This window comes from Ambystoma mexicanum, chromosome 1q (genome assembly GCF_040938575.1).
Source record: "Ambystoma mexicanum isolate Mex_15411 chromosome 1q, UKY_AmexF1_1, whole genome shotgun sequence".
Classification (NCBI taxonomy): domain Eukaryota; kingdom Metazoa; phylum Chordata; class Amphibia; order Caudata; family Ambystomatidae; genus Ambystoma; species Ambystoma mexicanum.
Window position 1 is genome coordinate 235,412,710 of NC_090922.1, and position 20,290 is coordinate 235,432,999.

A 20,290-nucleotide genomic window follows, 5' to 3' on the forward strand; every position below is an offset into this window, starting at 1 on the left:
TAATACTTTATTTAAAAAAGTAGAGGAGCACCGCTCCCAACCACTCCCGCTCACTTCGACCACTGATTCACTGTATACAAGAAGGTTGTAAAAAGCTATTCAACTGTATCATGATCTATTCCCATTTCCGCTAACGCCCATGTACACTATTTTGACATATACGGTTTGTGGGCATTCTTGTGTATTCTTTGCTGTTGCCCTGAAGCCTTTTACCACCAAGCTGCCCCACTAAACAGCATAGCCTTGCCTGTTCTGTTTCATTTGCCTCTGGAAGAGGCTGGCACATATAGAGGCCCGGAAACCTAGGTGTGGCTTGATCTTCCCGATCCTTATATAAGGCCTAGAAAAATCTCCATGAGCAAATAGAACATTGTACAACTTAATTCATTTGGTAGCAATATACTGAAAGGTCAGACTTCTTGTTAAGAGCCAACATTGCAGGCAAAGGTAACAATAAAACAAGTAATACATTGCATAAAACAATTAGGAATGTGGCTTCCAAAGGGAGGTAGAGACCTGTATTGGTATGGTGGTGTTTGAGAAACACTGCCTTTCCAGGTAGCCAAGTGTTTGGGTTCAAGTGCTAAAGAAATGCAAGTAAGCAGGCAAGATCTTGGTTTTAGACATGCAGTCTTTCACCCACCAACCCCGCCCCCTTCCCCCAATAGTAGAGAAGAGGGCTTTGATTCAGACACAGTCTACATGTTTCAGAGGGACTAGGACTCACCTTAATCTCTGGTGTGGAGCTGAATTGGGGTGGCCCATTTAAAAGAGGCTGGCTGGTCTTGGCTTCACTGAAGCTAGGAGTTGGAGAGCTGGGTGGGTTAACAGACAATGGTAGCAGTAAACTGGGGCCAGTGCTTATGCTGATGGCCGACTGGGAGGCGCAGCTCGTCTCCTTTCTACAGGTTAGATAGGAAGGAAAAGTAAATCCAGAAGGAATTAATGTTACTGTATTATGCTCGACATAGTAAAGCACATGGAGAATTAAAACTCTTAAGCCCTGCTCCGCCAACTGCCCCTTTTATCCTATGGACCCTCAATACCTAGCCACCATTGATCAATCGGCCTCTTGTTTATACTCCATGCCCCTTTAAGCTTGCACTCTATAAAAAAATAAAACAAAAAGGAACATATGCATACATTACTTACCATAATCTTATTTGTGATGCTTGTATCTGCTTAGATTCACATGCTTTGCATAGGCCGACATCTAGTGGTAGGCGCAAAGTAATGCACATGTTTTCGAAGTTCGAAAAGGGATGTCGACTGGACAGGTTTGTAATATTATCCCTAGTGTGATGTCTACTAAACCCATGATCCCTCACGCGTCCAGGTCCCTCAGATTGTTTCTGACATGAGGGAGTATGAAGTGTATGTGTGGAGAATAGGTACATTTGTGATGAGGTGTGAAACATCTAGGATTTGCCCTAGAGCCTTCAACTCCAAGACGTAAGGAATGTTGGGTGCATATTAATCTAAGCAGATACAAGCATCAGGAATACGAATTACAATAAGTAATGCATTCCCTCCAAGGCTTGGAAATCTGCTTAGAATCACATGCTTAGCATACATTAGCAAGCCCTCCTTGGGCACTCTACCCTCACCATCCTGTGAGACCAAACACCTCTCCTTCACCCCTCACATCTTGAACCTTGCCAAGAAGGCCCACTTCCAGCTTCACATCCTTAGAGGCATTCTCCCTTTCCTCACCTTTCCCCAGAACCTCAGTGTGTCCAGAGCTCTGGTCCGCTCTAGGCTGGATTACTGCAACAGCCTCTTCCTCAATCTCCCCCTTTCCTTCTTTCGCCACGTACAGATAATCCAGAACAGGGCTGTAGAACTTATCCTTGGCCTTAGGTCCAGGGACCATATCTCTCCAGCCCTAACATCTCTCCACTGACTCCCGGTGTCTGCAAGGATCAAACTCAAGACACCCTGCATCATCCACAAGGCCTTCTGGAGTATGGGAACACGCTATCGCCAACTTTGACTCCCTTAATACTGTCCTGCTAGAGCTCTGCGTTCTTATAACTCCAACTCTTTGCCTGTCAAACGCTTCTCCAAACAGAGAATTAGGGTGGTGTGGGGGTGGTCTCATCAGCTGGTGCCTCTCTTTGGAACAGCCTCTCTGCCCCTCTCAGACTTAAGCCGGACCTCCTTAAGTTCTGGAAACTACTAAAAACTCTGCTTTTCTCTGCCTTTTTACCACTATCCCTTCCCTGCTAATCGCCCCACTGCCGCTCAGAATGGCAGCCTGGTCCCTCATAAACCTAAGGTCCCAGGCCCTCTACCCAGTCTACACCAGCACCCCCCGCCCCCTTCAGCACTTACCTAGCGGGCCCCTTTCAGCAATGCCTCTGCAGGCTCCCTACCTGGCAGCTCTGAACGTGCCCCCTTTGGTATTCCCCCGCCTTAGCACTTAGCCAGTGGCATCCTCCTCACTGGCACCCAGCAGCACTTCTCCAGACCCTGCCCGCTCGCCACCCTCCCATGCACCCATCCCTTGCGCTTCTCCTCACTGCACTTGCATATCTGAAATCCAAATAGGCCTAGTAGGACCTCGATTGTATTTTTACTGTTTCTGTTACTTTATTGTTATTCACCCCCTTGCTCCCTGCCCACTTGCTTTGTGAAACCCCATTGGCTGTACAGGCGCTTAAGAAATGCTCGATAAATAAAATACATAGTTGGTGAAGGTGGTGGTTTATTTGAAGGTTGCACAGCAAAAAGATGTTTTAACACTGCTTGACCCACCTGTGTGTCACCTTTAGAATGTGTGTCTAGACAGTAATGTATTGTGAAGGTATGAACAGAGCACCAAGTGGCAGCTTTGCAAATGGCATCTAAGGGCACATTTGCTATGAAAGCCAGAGTAGCCTCTGTGCCCAGAGTGGTGTGCGCTCTGTGCTTGAATGAAAACATTCTATTGGCAAGAGAATAAGAAAGTTGGGTGCATCTGAATATACATTTTGAGATAGCGGATTTGGAGATAGGATATCACACTCTCCCTGCAGCTAGAGAAACCAAAAAACGGTCTGTATTTATGAGTGGTTTAGTCTTTAGAAGGTGATACATGACAGGCCTTCTGACATATATGGCTTGTAGGCTTTTCTCTGCTGCATTCTTTTGGTTTTGGAAGAAAGCAGATAGTTACATGGATTGGCTTACATGGAACTTTGAGATGAATTTTGTAGAAAATTGAGGATGTTTGCATAGTGCCACCTTATCTTTGTGAATATTGACAAAAGGAACTTGCACTGATAGTGCTCGTTATTCACTAACTTCTGATTGATGCGATAGCGACAAAGAAAGCAGTTTTCTACATTAAATGTTTAAGACTGGTTTGGTGCATTGCCGAAGGGGGCCCTCTGAGCTTTGTAAGCACAATATTCATGTCCCAGCCACGAGTTGGATTAGAAACTAGAGGGTATAACCCTTTACCATCCTCTAGGAATGCTTTTACCACAAGCACCTTTCACCATGAAACTTTAATTTTTGATGTGGTGTAGGCCGACAGAGCAGCTAGGTGCACATAAAAGGAATTGAACACTAAGCCAGAGTCTAAAAGATACAGTAAATAGTGTACTATAAGTGAAGGAGAACAGTCAATTATATTGATGGTACGCGCTATACACCATAAGACAAAACGACCATTTGTTAAAAGAGCATTGGCTTGTATTAGGCTTGTGTGCTTCTTTTAGAATGTCCATGCATCTGTGGTTTAGGTTCAGATGACAAAAATCTATGACCTCAAGAGTCAAGTTGCTAAGTTCAGCGTCTGACCGCATGGGTGGAATGTTGTCCACTGGTTCTGTGACAACATGTTATATGGGCACGGTAGTTTTATTGGTGACAAAGACATCTTGAGTAGGTATGAAAAACATGTTTGTCGTGCTGACATGGGAGCTATTAGGATCAAGGTTACTTGTTCCGGGTGTAGCTTGTGGACTATCCTTTTGAGAAGCAGAGTTGGGGAAAAGCATACGCAAATGTCCCTGGACAGTTCCTTAACAGAGCGTTCCCCTTGGATCTTGTTGGGGGAAACCTGGATGAGTAGTTTTAGCATTGCGTGTTTTTTTGTGTAGCAAAGAGGTCCAAGTCTGGAATCCCCCAGTTTGTGAAAATGTTGTGCAGGACATCTACATTCAACTGCCATGTGTGTTCCAAGGACAGTTCTGCACTTCTGATTAGTACGTCTGCCAGATAATTGAGTTCCCCTGGAGGATGTTTTCCTAGGAAAAACATGTGTTTTAGTGCCCACTGTTAGGGGAGTTTTCCTAAAGTCCTACTGGTAGTTAGACTTTAGCAAGCTATCCCCAGTGGTTTTTAGACCTCCAAATCTTATCAGTATGTACTAACTCAGGACCTTGGTAGAGTGGTAGAGCAGTCCTTGTTTATCTTAAGAGGAAGATGTGAGCTGTAGGTAAGTACACTGAACCTAGCTAGACATGCACAACAAAGAAGCCCTTACACTTATAATTTATATAACATTATATTTACACCAATACCTTGTACGATTACACTAGAACTCGTCAGAATACTTTAGAATATACTTCAAAGGACACTTTCACTTATGTTTGTTCGCAGTTGCATTTGTTGCAACGTTAGGAAGGGAACAGAGAATGCTATCGTATTATCGGTAACTATGCGCAAATGCGGTTCTGGGTAGCACTCTGGACACTGACAGGAGGGTAGTAGGTTAAGCAATCAGTCTCAACTGTTCAAGGTTATTTGGTTTCGGGACCAAGGGGTCGTAAATGTCACTAGGGGCCTTCAGAGAAAGACCAGGTGAACAGAACCACAATGTACCTGGTGCTTGAGATTTTCTTGATGCTCTACAGCATCGAGTCGGTTTCAGGACGCTTTGCTGCTCCTGAAACAGAGTTCAAGACGGGAGACAGCTGTGGGTATCAGGCAGTTTGGCAAGCGGGGCTGGACGGGCAGCTGTAGGCTGGCCTACACGGCGGCTCAGGGTCAAGCATCGTCTGTGCCTGATGGTGGATCTTGAACACTCAGACGTCTGACGGCTGAGTGGCTGCAGCGTGACAACAGTCAGTGGCACAGCCGGTCACGATTCGAGAGCTCGACTGGCTCCTAAATGTCCTTAAAAGTTGCATGCTGTTGATGCTTGTGTGGCACTCCTCCTAGCTTCTTACCAGGGCTTGCGGTGTCCTTTCAAGGCGGATGGCCCAAAGCGGAGGAGAATTTTTGCGGGCATCTGCGCCTTTCCCTTTGTTCAGAAACTCTCTGGCACTTCTCACCTAAGAGGTTTGCTGGCAAAAACCTAGCAGGGCACGCTTTGTGCTGGCTGGGTACCGGTTCTGGAGCTGCTGGACGTGTCCTCAGAGTGCATCTCCCTCTATTCCCTGGGAGATGTTTAGGGGAGGGATCTTGCTTCCCTCTTGGAAATCCTGGCCTGCCTTCACTGGTGAAAGATGCAAGGTAGACTTCAGCCAGGGTCCATGTGAATCCTCCTCCTTGCTCCTTTCAAAGTCATCGGATGATCTGGTAAGTGAGGGGCTCAGACCTCTTTTAAAGCCAATGGGCCACAGTGATGGGTGCAGGCTAGGCCTACCTTAAGGAACCAATCCTGGGTCCCCAACAACAATCTGGTAATGTGTGAGGTCAGGACCAGAGTGCTTTGCAAGAGGAAAGGTACGGGGAGACACCATGTACTCCTCTCTGTTGTTGATAAAAGTGTCTCTCTGGTTAACTGAGCCCTCTATGGCTCTTGATCAAAGTGCTGGTTTCCCTTGAAGTGTGTGAAGAGAGCAGATTTCCTGCCTCCCTTCAAATCACATACTTCTCCCTCTGAAAGGGGTCTGCCCTGCAGGGGTTGCCTACGGTACTACTCGACTCAGACATGCCATTCACTGGCCTTCATACAGAGGGGAGGGAACTATCTTCAAGTTGACACACTGCATATCAAAGAGGTGTTAGCCTTGCCTTCCTGGTGTCTGTCCTGCAACCAAGCTCTTTTAAAAGGCTTGCCTCAATTATCTCATTAGTATGAACAGCCACCAGCCGAACTAGACAATATGGAGGCAGATCCATGGGCCTTTGATATTTTACTTAAGCTGCCTAGGGCAGGAGGAAGGTGTGCCTTCCCCCTTCATGGAATGCTTTGATGTACCCGTGGCTCACATTCCAGCTAAACATGACAGGGGAGGACCGAACCTGTAGGCAGTGTCCTCCCAGAGTACATGCAACTATGCGTTTCGTGCTGTGAGCAAGGAAAATGTGTGCGGAATGGCCTCACATTTTTGGAGGTTGATCTCCCATCATTCATTTTCATAAAAATCAAAAAGCCCAGGCAACCACACACTCCAGTGCGGATAGTATAATTCCTCACAGAGAGGATGATGAAGAAGAGTGGCCCTGCAAATATGACTGCTCGCCTTGTGCCAATATATTTTCTCTGAGGACCGAACGGTCGACCGCGCATGATATTTTGGCAGTAAGCGCCCCCCATCCAGCTGGGCTGCCCGCTCATAAGAGACTTAGGGTTCATCTTCCCACACAACGTGCAGCGTCGTGACCCGTGCTGAGGCACCACACACATGTCATGTGGGTCAGTCGCAGACATTTTAGAGTTGCAGTCAGTGCAGCATTTAAACCCTGAAATCTGAGGCACAGACATCTCAGAAAAGAAAAATACAAATTCATCAAATAGAGTTGAGCAACAAAGTAATACCTATGTTCCACAAGAGCAGCGTGTCGAGCGTGAGGAAAAAAGGAACCGAGGTACGGGGCGTAGTGGCACAGTATATATACGACATCCGATGTCGGTCCGGAGCAGACTATTGAGCAGGGAGCAATATGGATCAATGATCGACAGCCGAGTCGAGGTCCACTACACCCCCTGTCGAAGATTTCTCCGAGCAGCAGAGCTGGATGAGGATATCCATCTGATGATGAATCTTCAGGAGAAAAGCAATCTATGGAAATGCTTTCTTTGTCAGTGTCTGTGTCCACAGGCCGTGTGCAATATTGGTGGAGGTAATGAGCGTCCCAACCTGAAAGCAATGCGTCCGTTATTGGGGCGTGTGTTGGCGGGGTGACAAAATGTCTTCCCTTCTCTTGTTCACCACTGAAGGGCTAAGACCACAGTATGCAAAACTACGACTAGATCCTTCCCACTCGCCTTGCGCTTGAGACCATTGTTTTGCTAGTCATTCTAGTATTGGACGAAGTTGTATTATGCCATCATACCAAAAAGACTCATTATGCCGACCAGATGTATAAAAAGGGACTTGATGCAGCATGTTTTGGATCCTCTCATTTGAGGGGAGACTAAAGCGTCTTCTGTACAAATAATTGCCACTAGGAATTGTTTGACTTGGCTGAGGACTATTCTTGATATTGTCCTTGTTGATCGAAAAACCTAGTTGAAACAGGTTTATTGATTCTTGTGTGTGCTGACGACACATCTGTGGTGTGTGCATTATAAAAGAGTGGTTCAGATAAGGGTACACTCGGATTGTCTGCGCAGGTGCACTTCCACTACAGCTAGTACGCTTGAGAAAACCTGAAGCTCTTGTGCAATGCCGATGGGTAGTACTTTGTATTGGTAGTGTGGGGACCACACTTTGAACCTTAGGTACTTTCTGTGGGCTGGAAACATTGAAATATGTAAGTATGCAGCTTTCTTTTCCACTGTTACCATGTAGTCTTCCCCTCTTCAGTAAGGGAATTACCTCTTGCAATGTTGCGTTATTCTGAATTTCTGAGGCTGACATAGGTTTTTGCAGGTCTTACATCGAACACTGGACATTTGGTCTGGTCTTTCTTTGGAATGTTAATGTTAAAGGACATTTGTACCACACACTATAACCACCGGAGTGGTCCCCTGGCGCTCTGGCAGCTCTGAAAGAGGAGGGGAGGTTGAGTTAGTGGGAGGCAGCAGGAAAAGTGCAAGAGAGCAGTGATGTGCTGTTGGCGGCCTCAGCCCGGTGGGTCCGTTGGCTGGGCCTAGGGTGTTTGTGGCCAGTAGTCGTCGTGTACTGTTGTGAAAGACTATGTGCGTTATTGTTTTGTTGTTGCGATGTAGTGAAGTTTGTGTGGTTTGTTGTGCTGTAGGTTTTGGTTGTGTTTGGTTTGGAGTTTGAGAGGTGTATGCAGAAAGGGGAATTGTTAGTAGGGTTGGTTAGTTTGCGTCTCTATCCTGAGTTGAGGCATTTGGCTTGCGTAGTCTCCCCTGATGCGGCTCTGTCCTGATCTGGGTCCGATTAGCATATACGGTTCCTTACTCCTCTGGCCCCCACCTCTAACATGCTCTCTCAAAGCTCCCCTTATCCTTCCTTCATACTCCTGTGGCCAGTGCACCTGCCAATGGCAACCTCTCAGCTAGTGTGGTGATTGCCAATATCTCGACAATTACACATCACTGTGGTGTCTGGCGGTAACTAAGGGGCGGGCAAAAGTGTTGGTGGGATTGTCTGGGGTAGTTGACTCAATTTCTGTGCGTGCTGCCGTGTTCCAGTCTATCCGGTATCACTCATTCAGGTGCCGTGGGGTTGCCCTCTCGGGTTGGAGATGTCCGTATCCTTTCTGGTTTTAGTCATCCTTCTTCCGTGTTTTTTTTTTTTTTGGTTTCCAGATTTAGTCTGTGGTGTTGAAGAGCCATGTTTTTAGTGATTTACTGAATTTTAGGTGATCTTCCGTTTTTCTTATTTCTTTTGGGATGGTGTTGCATGTTTTTGCGGCTAAGTGGTAGAAGGAGGTGCCTCCAAGTTTTTTCTTAAGGTATGGTTTGAGTTCCAAGCGGATTTCGTTGCTAGATCGGAGGGGACTTGTTGGTTTGTAGACTGTTATTTTCTTTTGTAGGAATTCTGCTCCTTATCCGTTGATTGCCCTGTGCGTTATGCACATTGCTTTGAAAGTGATGCAGTGTTTTACTGGGAGCCAGTTTAGTGTTTTTAGGGCTGAGTGATGTGGTCTCTTCTGGATAGTTTGAGGAGTAGTCTTGCTGCTGCATTTTGGATCCGTTGCATTTTCTTCAGGAGGTATTCTGGTATTCCGAGGTAGAGGCTGTTTGCATAGTCGATTTTTGACATGATTAGGGCGACGATAGTGAGTGTTTTGTGCGTGAAGGAGAGGAAAGGTCGAATTCTTCTTGCTGTGTGGAGGAGGAAAAAGCATTTCTTCACTGTTGCATTTATTTGTGGTTCCAGGGTTAGGGTGTTGTCCATTAGGACTCCCAGATTTTTTACTACCTTCAATGGTGTTGGTGCGTGGGCCATGGGATGGTGGTTTCGTTCTCTTGGTCTTTGGATACGATCATGATTTCTATCTTTCCTGGGTTGATTTTCAGATTGTTGGCATCCATCCAGTTGAAGACTTCTTTTAGACAGTCAGTTAGGGTTGAGTGGTCGGCATCGGTGTCTTTGATTTTGTAGATGATCTGAGTGTCATCTGCGTAGTTGTAACATGTAATGTTGTATTTTTTGAAGATTCTGATGACCGGAGTCTGATAGATGTTGAAATATAGTGGAGATAGTGAGGATCCTTGTGGCACTCCAGTCGTTAGCTCGTGGAGTGGATTTGAAAGGTTTTATCCATACAGTTTCTGTTCTGTCCGCTAGGAATGATTTGGTCCAGCATAGTGCTGTGTCTGTTACGCCTATGTCTTCTAGTCTTTTGGTCAGGGTGTCGTGGCTAACTGTGTCAAAGGCTGCGGAGAGGTCGAGCAGAATAAGGGCTGAGGTAGTGTTCGAGTCTGCGTTAGTTATGAGGTCGTCCCAGATGGATGATAGTGCTGTTTCCGTTTCTCGCGCTGCTCTGAAACAGATTTTAGTTTGGTCCAGCAAGTGGTGTTTTTCTACGTGTTCTTGGGTTAGTTAATATACGTAGGTTTCTAGAGGTTTTGCTGGGTAGGGGATGTTAGAGATCAGCCTGTAGTTGGAAAGGTCATCTACGTCACCACTTGTGTTTTTCAGGAGTGGCTTGATGTATGCTGATTTGAAGATCTTCGGTACAGTCCCTGTTGATAGGTATAGATTTAGAAGGTTTCTGTAATGTTCTACTGGCGATCCTTGCACGAGGATCAATTTGCAGATGTCTGGGGGACAGGGGTCCATGGGTGATCCCGCTTTCTTGCTTCGTTTAACCAGCATTGCGAATACCTCTGCTGATATTTCAGGAAAGCTTTGGAGTTTGTGCTGTGGTTCCGTGTAAGGTTTGTTGGTTTGTGTGCAAGGAAGTACAAAGATTAAAATACCCTTGATTTCCCAATGACGAAGGGACAACTTCTATGGCTCCTTTCTCTAGTAGAGCCTCTACATCTGCCTGGACAATTTGCTGATGTCCCAGAGAGGAGGAGTTGTGTCTTGGAGGATGATCGCACAGTATTTTGTGAAACTTTGTCAACAACCACTTGTCTGTTGGGATCCCCTCCCATGTGTGGGCGGAGTGAGAAGGAACAAGTTACTTACCTGTAACTGTTGTTCTCCAGCATGGGTCTGGCATGGATTCACATGCTCATGAATATTCCCCGTCGTCAGGCTGGGAATCCTCGGTAAAGAAAAAACCAGTATCAGTTTCGTTTCTGATCTGTCTTTCGTAGCAATAACCAATCACTGGTCTCTGCGTCATACTGACCACAGCCAATGACTGCCCTCTACCTAAGCACCGCCCTGGCAGCCATCTTCAGATTTGGAAGCACGTGAAGTGGCAGTATGACCAAGTGAAGAGCCGCAGAGGGGTAGGCAGGAGGGTTCGCATGTGAATCCATGCCAGACTCATGCTGCAGAACAACAGTTACAGGTAAGTAACTTGTTCCTTCTCCAGCATGGGGTCTGGCATGGATTCACATGCTCATGAATAAAGAATACATAGCAATACACACATGCACAACCACGGGAGGTGGCAAAGGCTCAACATTAAGCATTACATCAAACCCAACATTAAGCACCTTACCTCCTCACTAGGCTCACCTCAGGCGAACAGGTTGCGCAGCACTGCTTGGCCGACCCTGGACTCCTCCCTGGAATCCCGATCGACGCAGTAGAATTTCGTGAAGGTGTGCGTCGACCTCCACGTAGCAGCCCTGCATATGTCCAGCAGGGGCACACCAGAAAGGAACGCTGTGGTAGCTGCGATCGCTCTGGTGGAATGGGCTCTCGGACGGCCAGGCAGCGGTCGGTTTGCCAACCGATGACAGTACATGATACAGCCGGAGAGCCATCTGGAAATGGAAGCCTTCGAGAGAGCCTTCCCCTGATTGACAGGTCCAAAATTCACAAAGAGTTGTGACGTCCTCCGAAAACACTTCGCGCAGTCCACGTAGAACTTCAGCGCTCTAGCCACATCCAGCGAGTGCAAAGTCCTCTCAGCCGGCGACGAAGGCGACGGGAAGAACACAGGCAACACCAAGGGTTCGTTGAGATGGAAGTCCGACGGTACCTTGGGCATGAAGGAGGGGTGCGTCCTGAGCACTACCCTCGTGTCGTGAAAAGTCAAGTAGGGGGCCTTGCAGGAAAGGGCCTGGATCTCTCCCACCCGTCGTGCGGAGGTGATGGCCACAAGAAACGCTGTTTTCCACGACAGAAACTTCAACGGGGCCGAGTGCAGAGACTCGAACGGAGGTCCCATGAGCTTGGTCAGCACCACGTTGAGCTCCCACGCCGGGGCCGGAGCCTTCACCGGCGGGAACGATCTGAACAGTCCCTTCATGAACTCTTTCACCAGACGATGAGACCACAAGGACGTCCGGCCCGTGGTTCTGGTGTATCGGGTGATCGCAGCAAGATGAATCTTGATGGACGCGTGTGCCAGTCCAGCTTTGGCCAGCGTCAGCAGGTACGGCAGTACCTGGGGAGCCGTAATCCGTAGAGGGTTAATCTTCTGTGCGTGGCACCAGACAGAGAACCTCTTCCATTTGTGTCCGTAGCATTTAAGAGTCGAGGACGCCCTGGCCTTTGCAAGAACCTCTGCAGTCGGCCGGAGCAGATCCGCGTCCACCGGCAGCTTGATTGGCGGGGACGCTGACAAGTCCAGAAGGTCCGGGAACCAAATCTGCCTCGGCCACGCAGGTGCGACGAGGATCATCCTGCACCGTGACCTCTTGAGCTGGTTGACGAGCCGGATTAGCAGTGGCAAAGGAGGGAACGCATAGAGGAACAGGCCCTCCCAGGGGAACGAGAAAGCATCGCCCGTGCTCCTCGCCTGGGGAAACCTGCTGGCGAACCTCCGGCACTTGGAGTTCGTCGCCGTCGCGAACAGGTCGATCTGGGGTGTGCCCCACCGTCGGAAGAGGCGATCCACTAGATCCTGCCGTAGTTCCCACTCGTGGCACGAGCGCAGCTCCCTGCTGAGTGAGTCGGCGATGGTGTTTTTTATCCCTGCCAGATGAAACGGCACCAGAAACATCCTTTAGGCGACGGCCCAATGCCACAGGTCCTGCGCCTCCTTGGACAGTGCTGGGGACCTGGTTCCGCCCTGTTTCCTGATGTAAAACATGGTGGTGGTGTTGTCGGTGAAGATCCTCACCACCTTGCCCTTGAGGGACGGAAGGAAGGACCTGAGGGCCCAGAACACTGCACGGAGCTCCAGGACGTTGATATGGAGGGACTTCTCCGTCGGGAGCCAAAGGCCTCTCGCGTGCAGATTCTCGGTGTGCGCTCCCCACCCTTCCAGGGAGGCATCCGTGGTCACTGTCTCCTGGTGGTCTGGGGTCTGGAAGTCCATGCCCGCCGTCAGATGCGCGCGGGTGCCCCACCACCGGACCGCTCGGAGGAAACTCTCGTCGAGAGTGATCCTTTCCTCGAAGCCCCCCGTCGTTTGGATCCAGCGCGCGTCCAGGAACTCCTGCAACGGGCGCATCCGGAGCCTACACATGGGAATGAGGTAGATGCAAGAAGACATCATTCCGAGGAGGGACTTGATGGACCTCACCTTGGCCGCGTCGGAAACCAACATCCGCTGTACCTTGCCCAGGATGGACCTGGTCCTTTCCTCCGACGGGGAGGCCAGAAGGGACACTGTCGAGCTTTGCTCCCAGAAACAGTGCGTTTTGCGTGGGTACCAGGTGGGACTTGGCGTAGTTCACAGAGAATCCCAGGTCCGTGAGAAGTTGGACGGTCCTTGCCGTGTGCTCCACGGCGAGCTCCCTCGTCTTGGCTCGGATGAGCCAGTCGTCCAGGTAGGGGTAGACGTGGATCCCCTCAGGCACTTGGTAAATACCCTGGGTGCCGACCGTAGTCCGAAGGGGAGGGCTTTGAACTGGTAGTGACGCCCTTGGACCACAAACCTGAGGAATTTTCGGTGCCCCTTTAGGATGGGAATATGGAAGTAGGCATCCTCCAAATCCAACGACGACAGGAAGTCTCCTTCCTCCAGCTGACCCAGGACGTGCTGGAGGGTGAACATCCGGAACTTCTGCGCCGTGATGAATTTGTTCAGACGTCGCAGGTCTAGGATGGGGCGCCATCCTCCCGTCTTCTTCACGAAGAAGTATCTTGAGTAAACTCCGGAGCCCCGAAGCCTCTTTGGGACGAGTTCGATGACGCCCTTCCTGAGCATCGCCTTTACCTCCAGGAGAAGCTGAGGGACGTGAAGCTCTTTCCTGGCCACGGGGGGGGGCGCGCGGGCACCTTCTTTGAAACTCGAGCGCGTGGCCCCGGGTTAAGGCGTCCAGCACCCAACGGTCGGTGGAGATGGACTCCACACGCTGACGAAGCTCGCCAGCCGGCCTCCCACCGGGGTGCTTCGGTGGGGGCCCGACCCCATGGCCGGTTCAATCCTGTTTCGACGAGGCCTTGCCGCCTTGACCTCCTTGGCGACGACGGCGGGGTCCGCCGGACTTGCCTCGTCCTCTGTAGGCCTCCTGAGACGACGAGCGGGCCGCTTGACGGTAGGTGGAGAAACCGCCGCCGGAACCTTTGGAGGCACCCTTGCCTCCGCTGCTCCGAAAGGGCGTCCGTCGTTGCTGCAGAACCCCAAGGGCCCGGGCCGTCTCAGTGTCCGCTTTAATGGCCTGGAGGGAATCGTCCACTGTTTTCCCAAACAGGTTGTTCCCATCGAACGGCATGTCCAGGACTCTGGTCTGTACGTCTTGACGGAAGTCCGTAGCCTTGAGCCATCCACGCCGCCTAAGGCACACGCCGTTGCCCAACTGGCGAAACCCAGTGTCGGCGATGTCCGTCGCAATAGTGATGGCGTGGTCCGACGCCACCTTGCCTTCCTGTAGGATCTCCAGGGCATCTGCCCTCTTGTCGTTCGGTAGGAAGTCCAGCAGGGGAGCCAGTTTGTACCATAGCTCCCTGTCGTAGCGGGCCACGATAGCCAAGGCGTTGGCCGCTTTAATCGTCGTCGATGACCCTGCGTCCCATAGCGTCCAATTTCTTTCCCTCGCCGTCCGGTGGGGAAGTCGATGTGGAGGCCGCACCCCCCCCCCGCTTTCTTCCTGGCCGCCGCGGAGACGACGGAGTCCGGGGTAGGCTGCGCCCGGAGGCACAGGGGGGCCGCGTCCGGGACCCGGTACTTCTTCTCGTACCGGTCTCTTCTAGCTGGCGTCGTGGAAGGGTTCTTGAGGAGGGCGAGGCCCTCATCCCAAATGTCGTCCAGTAGAGGCACCGCGAGGACCGTCTTCCTCTTGGCCTCGCGCCGTTGATAAAGGAATCCTTCCTTTTTCTTCTCCTCAGGGCAGAGTTGGAAAAGCTCGGATGCCCTGGCGATCATGGAGTGGAACGATCCAATCTCGTCGGGAGGAGAAACCCTGGTGGGGGGTGACGACGGTAGATCCTCGTCGTATACCTCGTCGTCCGTACCCGTCGCTGCCGTGTCAGTCCCCGTATCATCCCCTCGGGTGGACGGGGAGGAGGGCTGGACGGGGCGCGACGGCTGAAAAGGAGGTGGAGGATGAATCCTTCTTTTCTTGGGCGGGGGAGCGCCAGAAGGTCCCGGTTCAGGATCCCCCGACGGGAGAGGTTCCTCCGTCGGCAACGGTAGTCTCGTCCTTATCTCTGAACATAAGGACTGTATAGCCAACAAAATGGCCGCCGAGTTGTCTTGCGGCGCTGGCAGAGGGGAATCCGACGGGCGATCAGGGGCCCCGTCGGTACCCTCGACGTCGTCCATCCCGACGGGCCGGTCCTCTTCCACGCCAAGGCCGTGGCTTAAGACCTCGATCAGCTCTTCCTCTGAGGTTGAGGCCGAATCTACGACGACGCCCTGCCCCCCCTTTTTCTTCCCCGCCGGGGGTTTCACGGGGGTCCCATCGATGGGCACAAAAGAGGACTCCCTCCGAGGTGGCAGGGAGACTGAGCCCTGAGGTCGCCACCACTGGTGTAGCCTCCACAGGCTGAGCCAGGGCCGCCGCGACAGTATCGATAAAGGGCTTGGCCGGATGGATTAAGGCCTTCACCACCTTAGGTGCGCTCACCGCCTTATCCTTGAGGGGGGGGGGGGACACTGCCTCGCTCCCCCTCCGATGGGGCCTTCGAGCTCGACCGGGGCCTCTCCAGGAGCTTCGCCGGGTGCTCGCCCTTCCTCTTACCCGACCCAGAGCGTTGGCTCGTGGCTGAAGGTGCCAGGGAGGGTGCGCCCTGCATGGCGCCCGTAGAGCCCGACCGTTCGGCGCTCCCGGTGCCAGCGGACTCGCGGTGCTTGGCCTTGTGTTGGACCCCCGTCGCCGGGCGTCCTCAAAGGTCTTAGAAGACCGCTCGGATTTCTTCCTCTTCTTCTCGCCTGACGGGCTCTTCCCTTCCAGCCAGTTGGCGAGACGTTGATGGCGGTCCTTCATGGTCCGCTCCGACATGTTGCCGCAAAACGCACAGTCCTTCTCCACGTGCGTCTTGTCCTCATGTAAGCAGTAGAGACAAAAGGAGTGTTCGTCCTCCTTAAAGACGTTCTGCAGCTGGCATCCAGGGCAGATCCTGAACAGCTTTCCGGGCGTCGAGCTTCCCTTCTCCTGGGCCATGTCCGGGCCTGAGAAACTTCTGGAATCCTCCAAAAGCGTAGCTCGACGAAACCTTCACCCTTGAGGGGCGTAGACGAATCCGACACGGGTCCCCGTTGATCGGATGGAGAGTCGGTGGAGCTTGAGGCTCTTTTGACCGAAAAACGAAGTTTTTGAGAAAAAACGTGAAAAAATAGCACTAACGCTCGAGAGCAATAGCACGAGGATCCCAACACATGAACGTGCGGTAAAAATCTGAAGATGGCTGCCAGGGCGGTGCTTGGGTAGAGGGCAGTCATTGGCTGTGGTCAGTATGACGCAGAGACCAGTGATTGGTTATTGCTACGAAAGACAGATCAGAAACGAAACTGATACTGGTTTTTTCTTTACCGAGGATTCCCAGCCTGACGACGGGGAATATTCATGAGCATGTGAATCCATGCCAGACCCCATGCTGGAGAAATACGACCCCCTGCCGGGGTGACATGGGATGGGACATGCAGCTCAGAGTCATTGCTTGGAGGGGGCAGCCGAACACGTAGCGGTTTGGCCTCTACCCCTAGTATGCTCTCACCTGAACTGCCTTTGCAAAGAGTATAGGGAGGTTGGCAGGTGTCCTTGATTGGCGTACCATGAGCTGGTACCTGCTCCTCCTGAATAGCTGCACTAGGCAGGATGTTGTTGCATATCCTTGTGCACAAAAAGTGTGTCTATTGCAATAAGATCCCTTTGCATGAAGGGCTTATTAGATATCTGACCTAGTGCGTTTATGGTCTCATGCTCTTCTTTAGCTGCATCCAATGAATCGTCTACTGCTTTCCCAAACAGAAAGTTTCTCTCTATGGGCATATTGATAAGCATGGCTTGGGTTTCTGGTTAGTACCCCGAGTTTGAGCCATGTGTGGCCTTTGATGAGGGTTCCCTCGGCCATCACCCTTCCTGCTGTATCCACAGCGTTACGCGGGTTCTTAATAATGGCATTAGCTGTCTGCTTGCCTTCCGTTAAAGTTATTTTTCTTTTTATTGGGATTTTGCTTATACAAGCATCAACATAACACCCAACACAGCCCTTCACCCCTCTCCCTCCCTGAAGTTCGGGGTGGGGAAAAATACCCTATACAGTCCCCACGATCCCTAAGATTGAAAGTTTTTAAGGCCAATAAGGTTCCCTGAAATCATCCATTAGGAAGGATAACACCATCTCCCATTCGCACAAAACACCTCGACTGCTTGCCCTTTATGGAATATGTGATGCATTCCAAAGCGACAGAGTTCCTGCCTTCAGCAGCCAGTCGTATTTGTGAGGGATATCTTTGGTTTTCCATTTCTGTGTAATGACCAGCAGCACCACAAGACTGAGGATAACTTAAGTCTTCCTGCAATGCTTCAGCCGGGCTTGATCACTCCGCTCACCAATGCCCAGCAGGCTTTCTTTGGGACCTCTGGTGGTGTGGGTCCCAAACATCTTTTAGATATTGCTATTTATTGCCTTCCAATTTTCACCTAATCTCGGGCAGCCCCACCAGATATGTAACCAGTCCCCTTAGCCCCCGCACTCGCTCCAACAGTCCTGAGAAACAGCAGGGTGCATCCGGTGTAAGCACCAAACTCCCCGATTTGTGGGGCTTGTGCAAATTTAGGAATTCCTCTCCAGAGGTGATCCCAGTCTGCCTCGGGGGGAGGGTTTGCCCAGTGTTTTTTGCCATTTCGCTTTACATTTTAGCCCCAGGGACAAGTTTTATAGAGGGTGGAGATGAGATGCATATCTCCTGAGCTAGTTACAAAGAATTTCTCAAGTGCTGTAAGAGGTCTATTTGCTGCCAATCGATTAATAGGGGCTAGAAGCCAATGCCTTCAGTCAACCACAGCTCGCTCTTACACTGAATTAAATTTCCTCCCCCTGGAACATGTCTAAGTTTTGAGCATCCGGCCATTCACTAACAGGGAAAGGCGAACTTTTCCATCCCGGGGGTGAATTGGGGGGGTTACCAAATAGTGGCATGAAGGGGATGGAAAGGAGGTGAACTGCTGCTGCTTTGTCCCAAAATGTCCTCCAGCAGTTTGTGATCTCGCAATTACGCATGTTGTCTGGGCAGTCTGACCTATGAAGCCAGAGAACGTCCCCCAGCGAGACCCCCAACACTGCCAGATTCATCTGCATCCACCTTTTCTTCCGATCCCTCCACACATCAATCCCTAATCACTGAGTTGGGCGGCCCAATAGTAAATACGGCAGCCCGAGGCCACCTTTGCGCGTAGGAGTCAGCAGTACCGTCATAGCTATGTGGGGGGTTTTGTTATTCCAAATGAATGGCAATCATTTTGTTTAATGTTTGGAAAAATGACGGTGGAATGGAATTGGGCGGGCTTGAACATAATATAGGGCATTCCAGGATGGCCACTGTAACTGCGTGAGGAGGGTGCTCCTGCCCGTCGACCCCCAATAAAGGAGCAATAGGAGGCTGTAGTCCCCCTTCTCCTGGGGGTTACTGCTGTGTAACCCCCTGGGGAGAGATTTAACTCCCAGACGGCAAACAGAGGAGCGCGTACGCTGCGAAAGGGAGAAGTGCCGTGCGAGATGAGACCACCTCACGGGCGCTTTTGTGAGGGAGCGGCTGCACGGCATAAAATTGGAGGACCCCTGGGAGTACACATTACCTGGTGCCCTCTGCTGAAGAGGGCAGGTCTTGTCCAGGGTAAAAGAGCTTCACCCGACAGCCGGCAAGACCCCGGACCCCAGAGGTGGGCAGACCCAGGCTCTCAGCACAGTGACTTTCCTAGCCCACCTGTGACAAACGGGCCGGTGAAGGCACGCACCCCCACCAGGCGTGGGACTGCCCAACGATGCCAGGGCGCCTGAGGTAAGGAGGGGCAAAGCACAAAGCAAGGAGGTGTCTGGACCGGGGACAGCAGGGAGAAAACCCCTGAAAGAGACGCAAAGGCAGCCCAATGTAAGGCAGGGGTCGCAATGCCATGGAATACTCCCCATCTAACTTTAAAACATCAACAATCAGTCGTTGCATATAATAGAGCAATAAAGCATGGCAACCTCAAGAGCAGAGTGGTCATCTCGTTGTATCCCCCCGGGTGGCCGAAATCACAAAGAGACCAGGGAATACAAACCATGGGCCCAAGGTGTAGGACTACAAGGAGCCAAGACACTCAAAGCTTGGCCAGTGTGAATGGTCAAAGAGTGCACAACATTGCTGGTTGGAGGAGGGGCAGGGGGAGCCTGGAGGACGAGGAGAAGAGAAACAAGGGATAAGGACAACATACTCAGGGGGTCACCTAGGAGCTGCATCCCTGAAAGAAGCCCACTGCCCCCAGACTACCATAGGGGGGCAGAGTGCCTATAGACTACAGGAATAATCGCATAACCCCTCAGCCCACCAGAAAGCAACAGTGCGCACTCCCTACAACCGCCGCCTCTCAAACTAGAACCTTCAACAGGGTATTGGTAAGGGCCATAACGAGAACTTTGGATAGAAGGCACTGGGATACACGGTCCCAGGAGAAGGGGAGGAGTCCAGTACCCTCTTATGACGGTGGCAGAGCGGGAGAGGGGTTAGAATGATCCAACGACCTCCAGAGGTGGTGTGGGGGGTGGAGTGTGCGGGTGGGGGGGGGTGGGGGAGTGAGACGGATCCCACCTGGGGGAAGGAAGAGGTATCATCAGGCCCTCACAGGAGAGGTGGTCAGTGGCATGATACCAACTGGTTACATTCCGCTAATGTCGCAGAATAAACCCAAAAAACTAAATGAAGGGGTTGCTGCGGTCAAAATGCCAAAAAAAAAAAAAAGACGAAACCCTCCAGAAATTATAGCGGAAAGAAGGGGAATTAGCGACAGAGGAGGAGCACTCAGACCAGCCGGGGACGGAGGGCCCCCAAGATCAAGCGAAAAGGCAAGGGTCACGAATGAAGTGTTCCAACAATGCGTCAAAGCTTTTAGCAACCAAATGACAAATGCTACAAACGCAGATGAGCCCCATAAGAACGGAACAAGCCCAGTCCCTGCAGGAGGTTAAAGGCGAAGTTGTGGCTCTAGGAGACTGTCGACACAAATGAAAATGCCATCCAAGAGCTAGCGGAGGATACCTGCAAGATAGACGCTCTGGCAGACCAACTAGCCGTTGCCACTCACAAACTCCAACTACAAACGGAGGACCTCGAGCACCGCTCAAGGAGGGTGATCATCAGTGTTAAAGGACTACCTGAAAGTGTGAACCACAGTGACCTTCGTGAGACAATAGAAAAAGTGTTCATAGACTTGCTGGACCTAGAGGCAAGTGGGGGGGGGGGGGGGGAGGATAAAATTCCCATGGACCGGATACATTGGGTGGGCCCAATAAGAATTGAACCAGGTGCCAGACCAAGAGAAGTGGTGATG

The 20,290-nt window shown here is 51.0% G+C and overlaps 1 protein-coding gene across 4 annotated transcripts in view; it reads right to left on the bottom strand.

The window, feature by feature from the left end:
• Positions 1 to 20,290, bottom strand: part of CNOT3 (CCR4-NOT transcription complex subunit 3) — a 1,293,124-nt gene that overhangs the window by 313,443 nt on the left and 959,391 nt on the right. For all 4 annotated transcript variants that reach the window (XM_069637964.1, XM_069637947.1, XM_069637956.1 and 1 more), the window contains exon 14: positions 728 to 902. In XM_069637964.1, the coding sequence (XP_069494065.1) occupies positions 728 to 902 (175 nt within the window). The remainder of the gene's footprint in view (positions 1 to 727; positions 903 to 20,290) is intronic.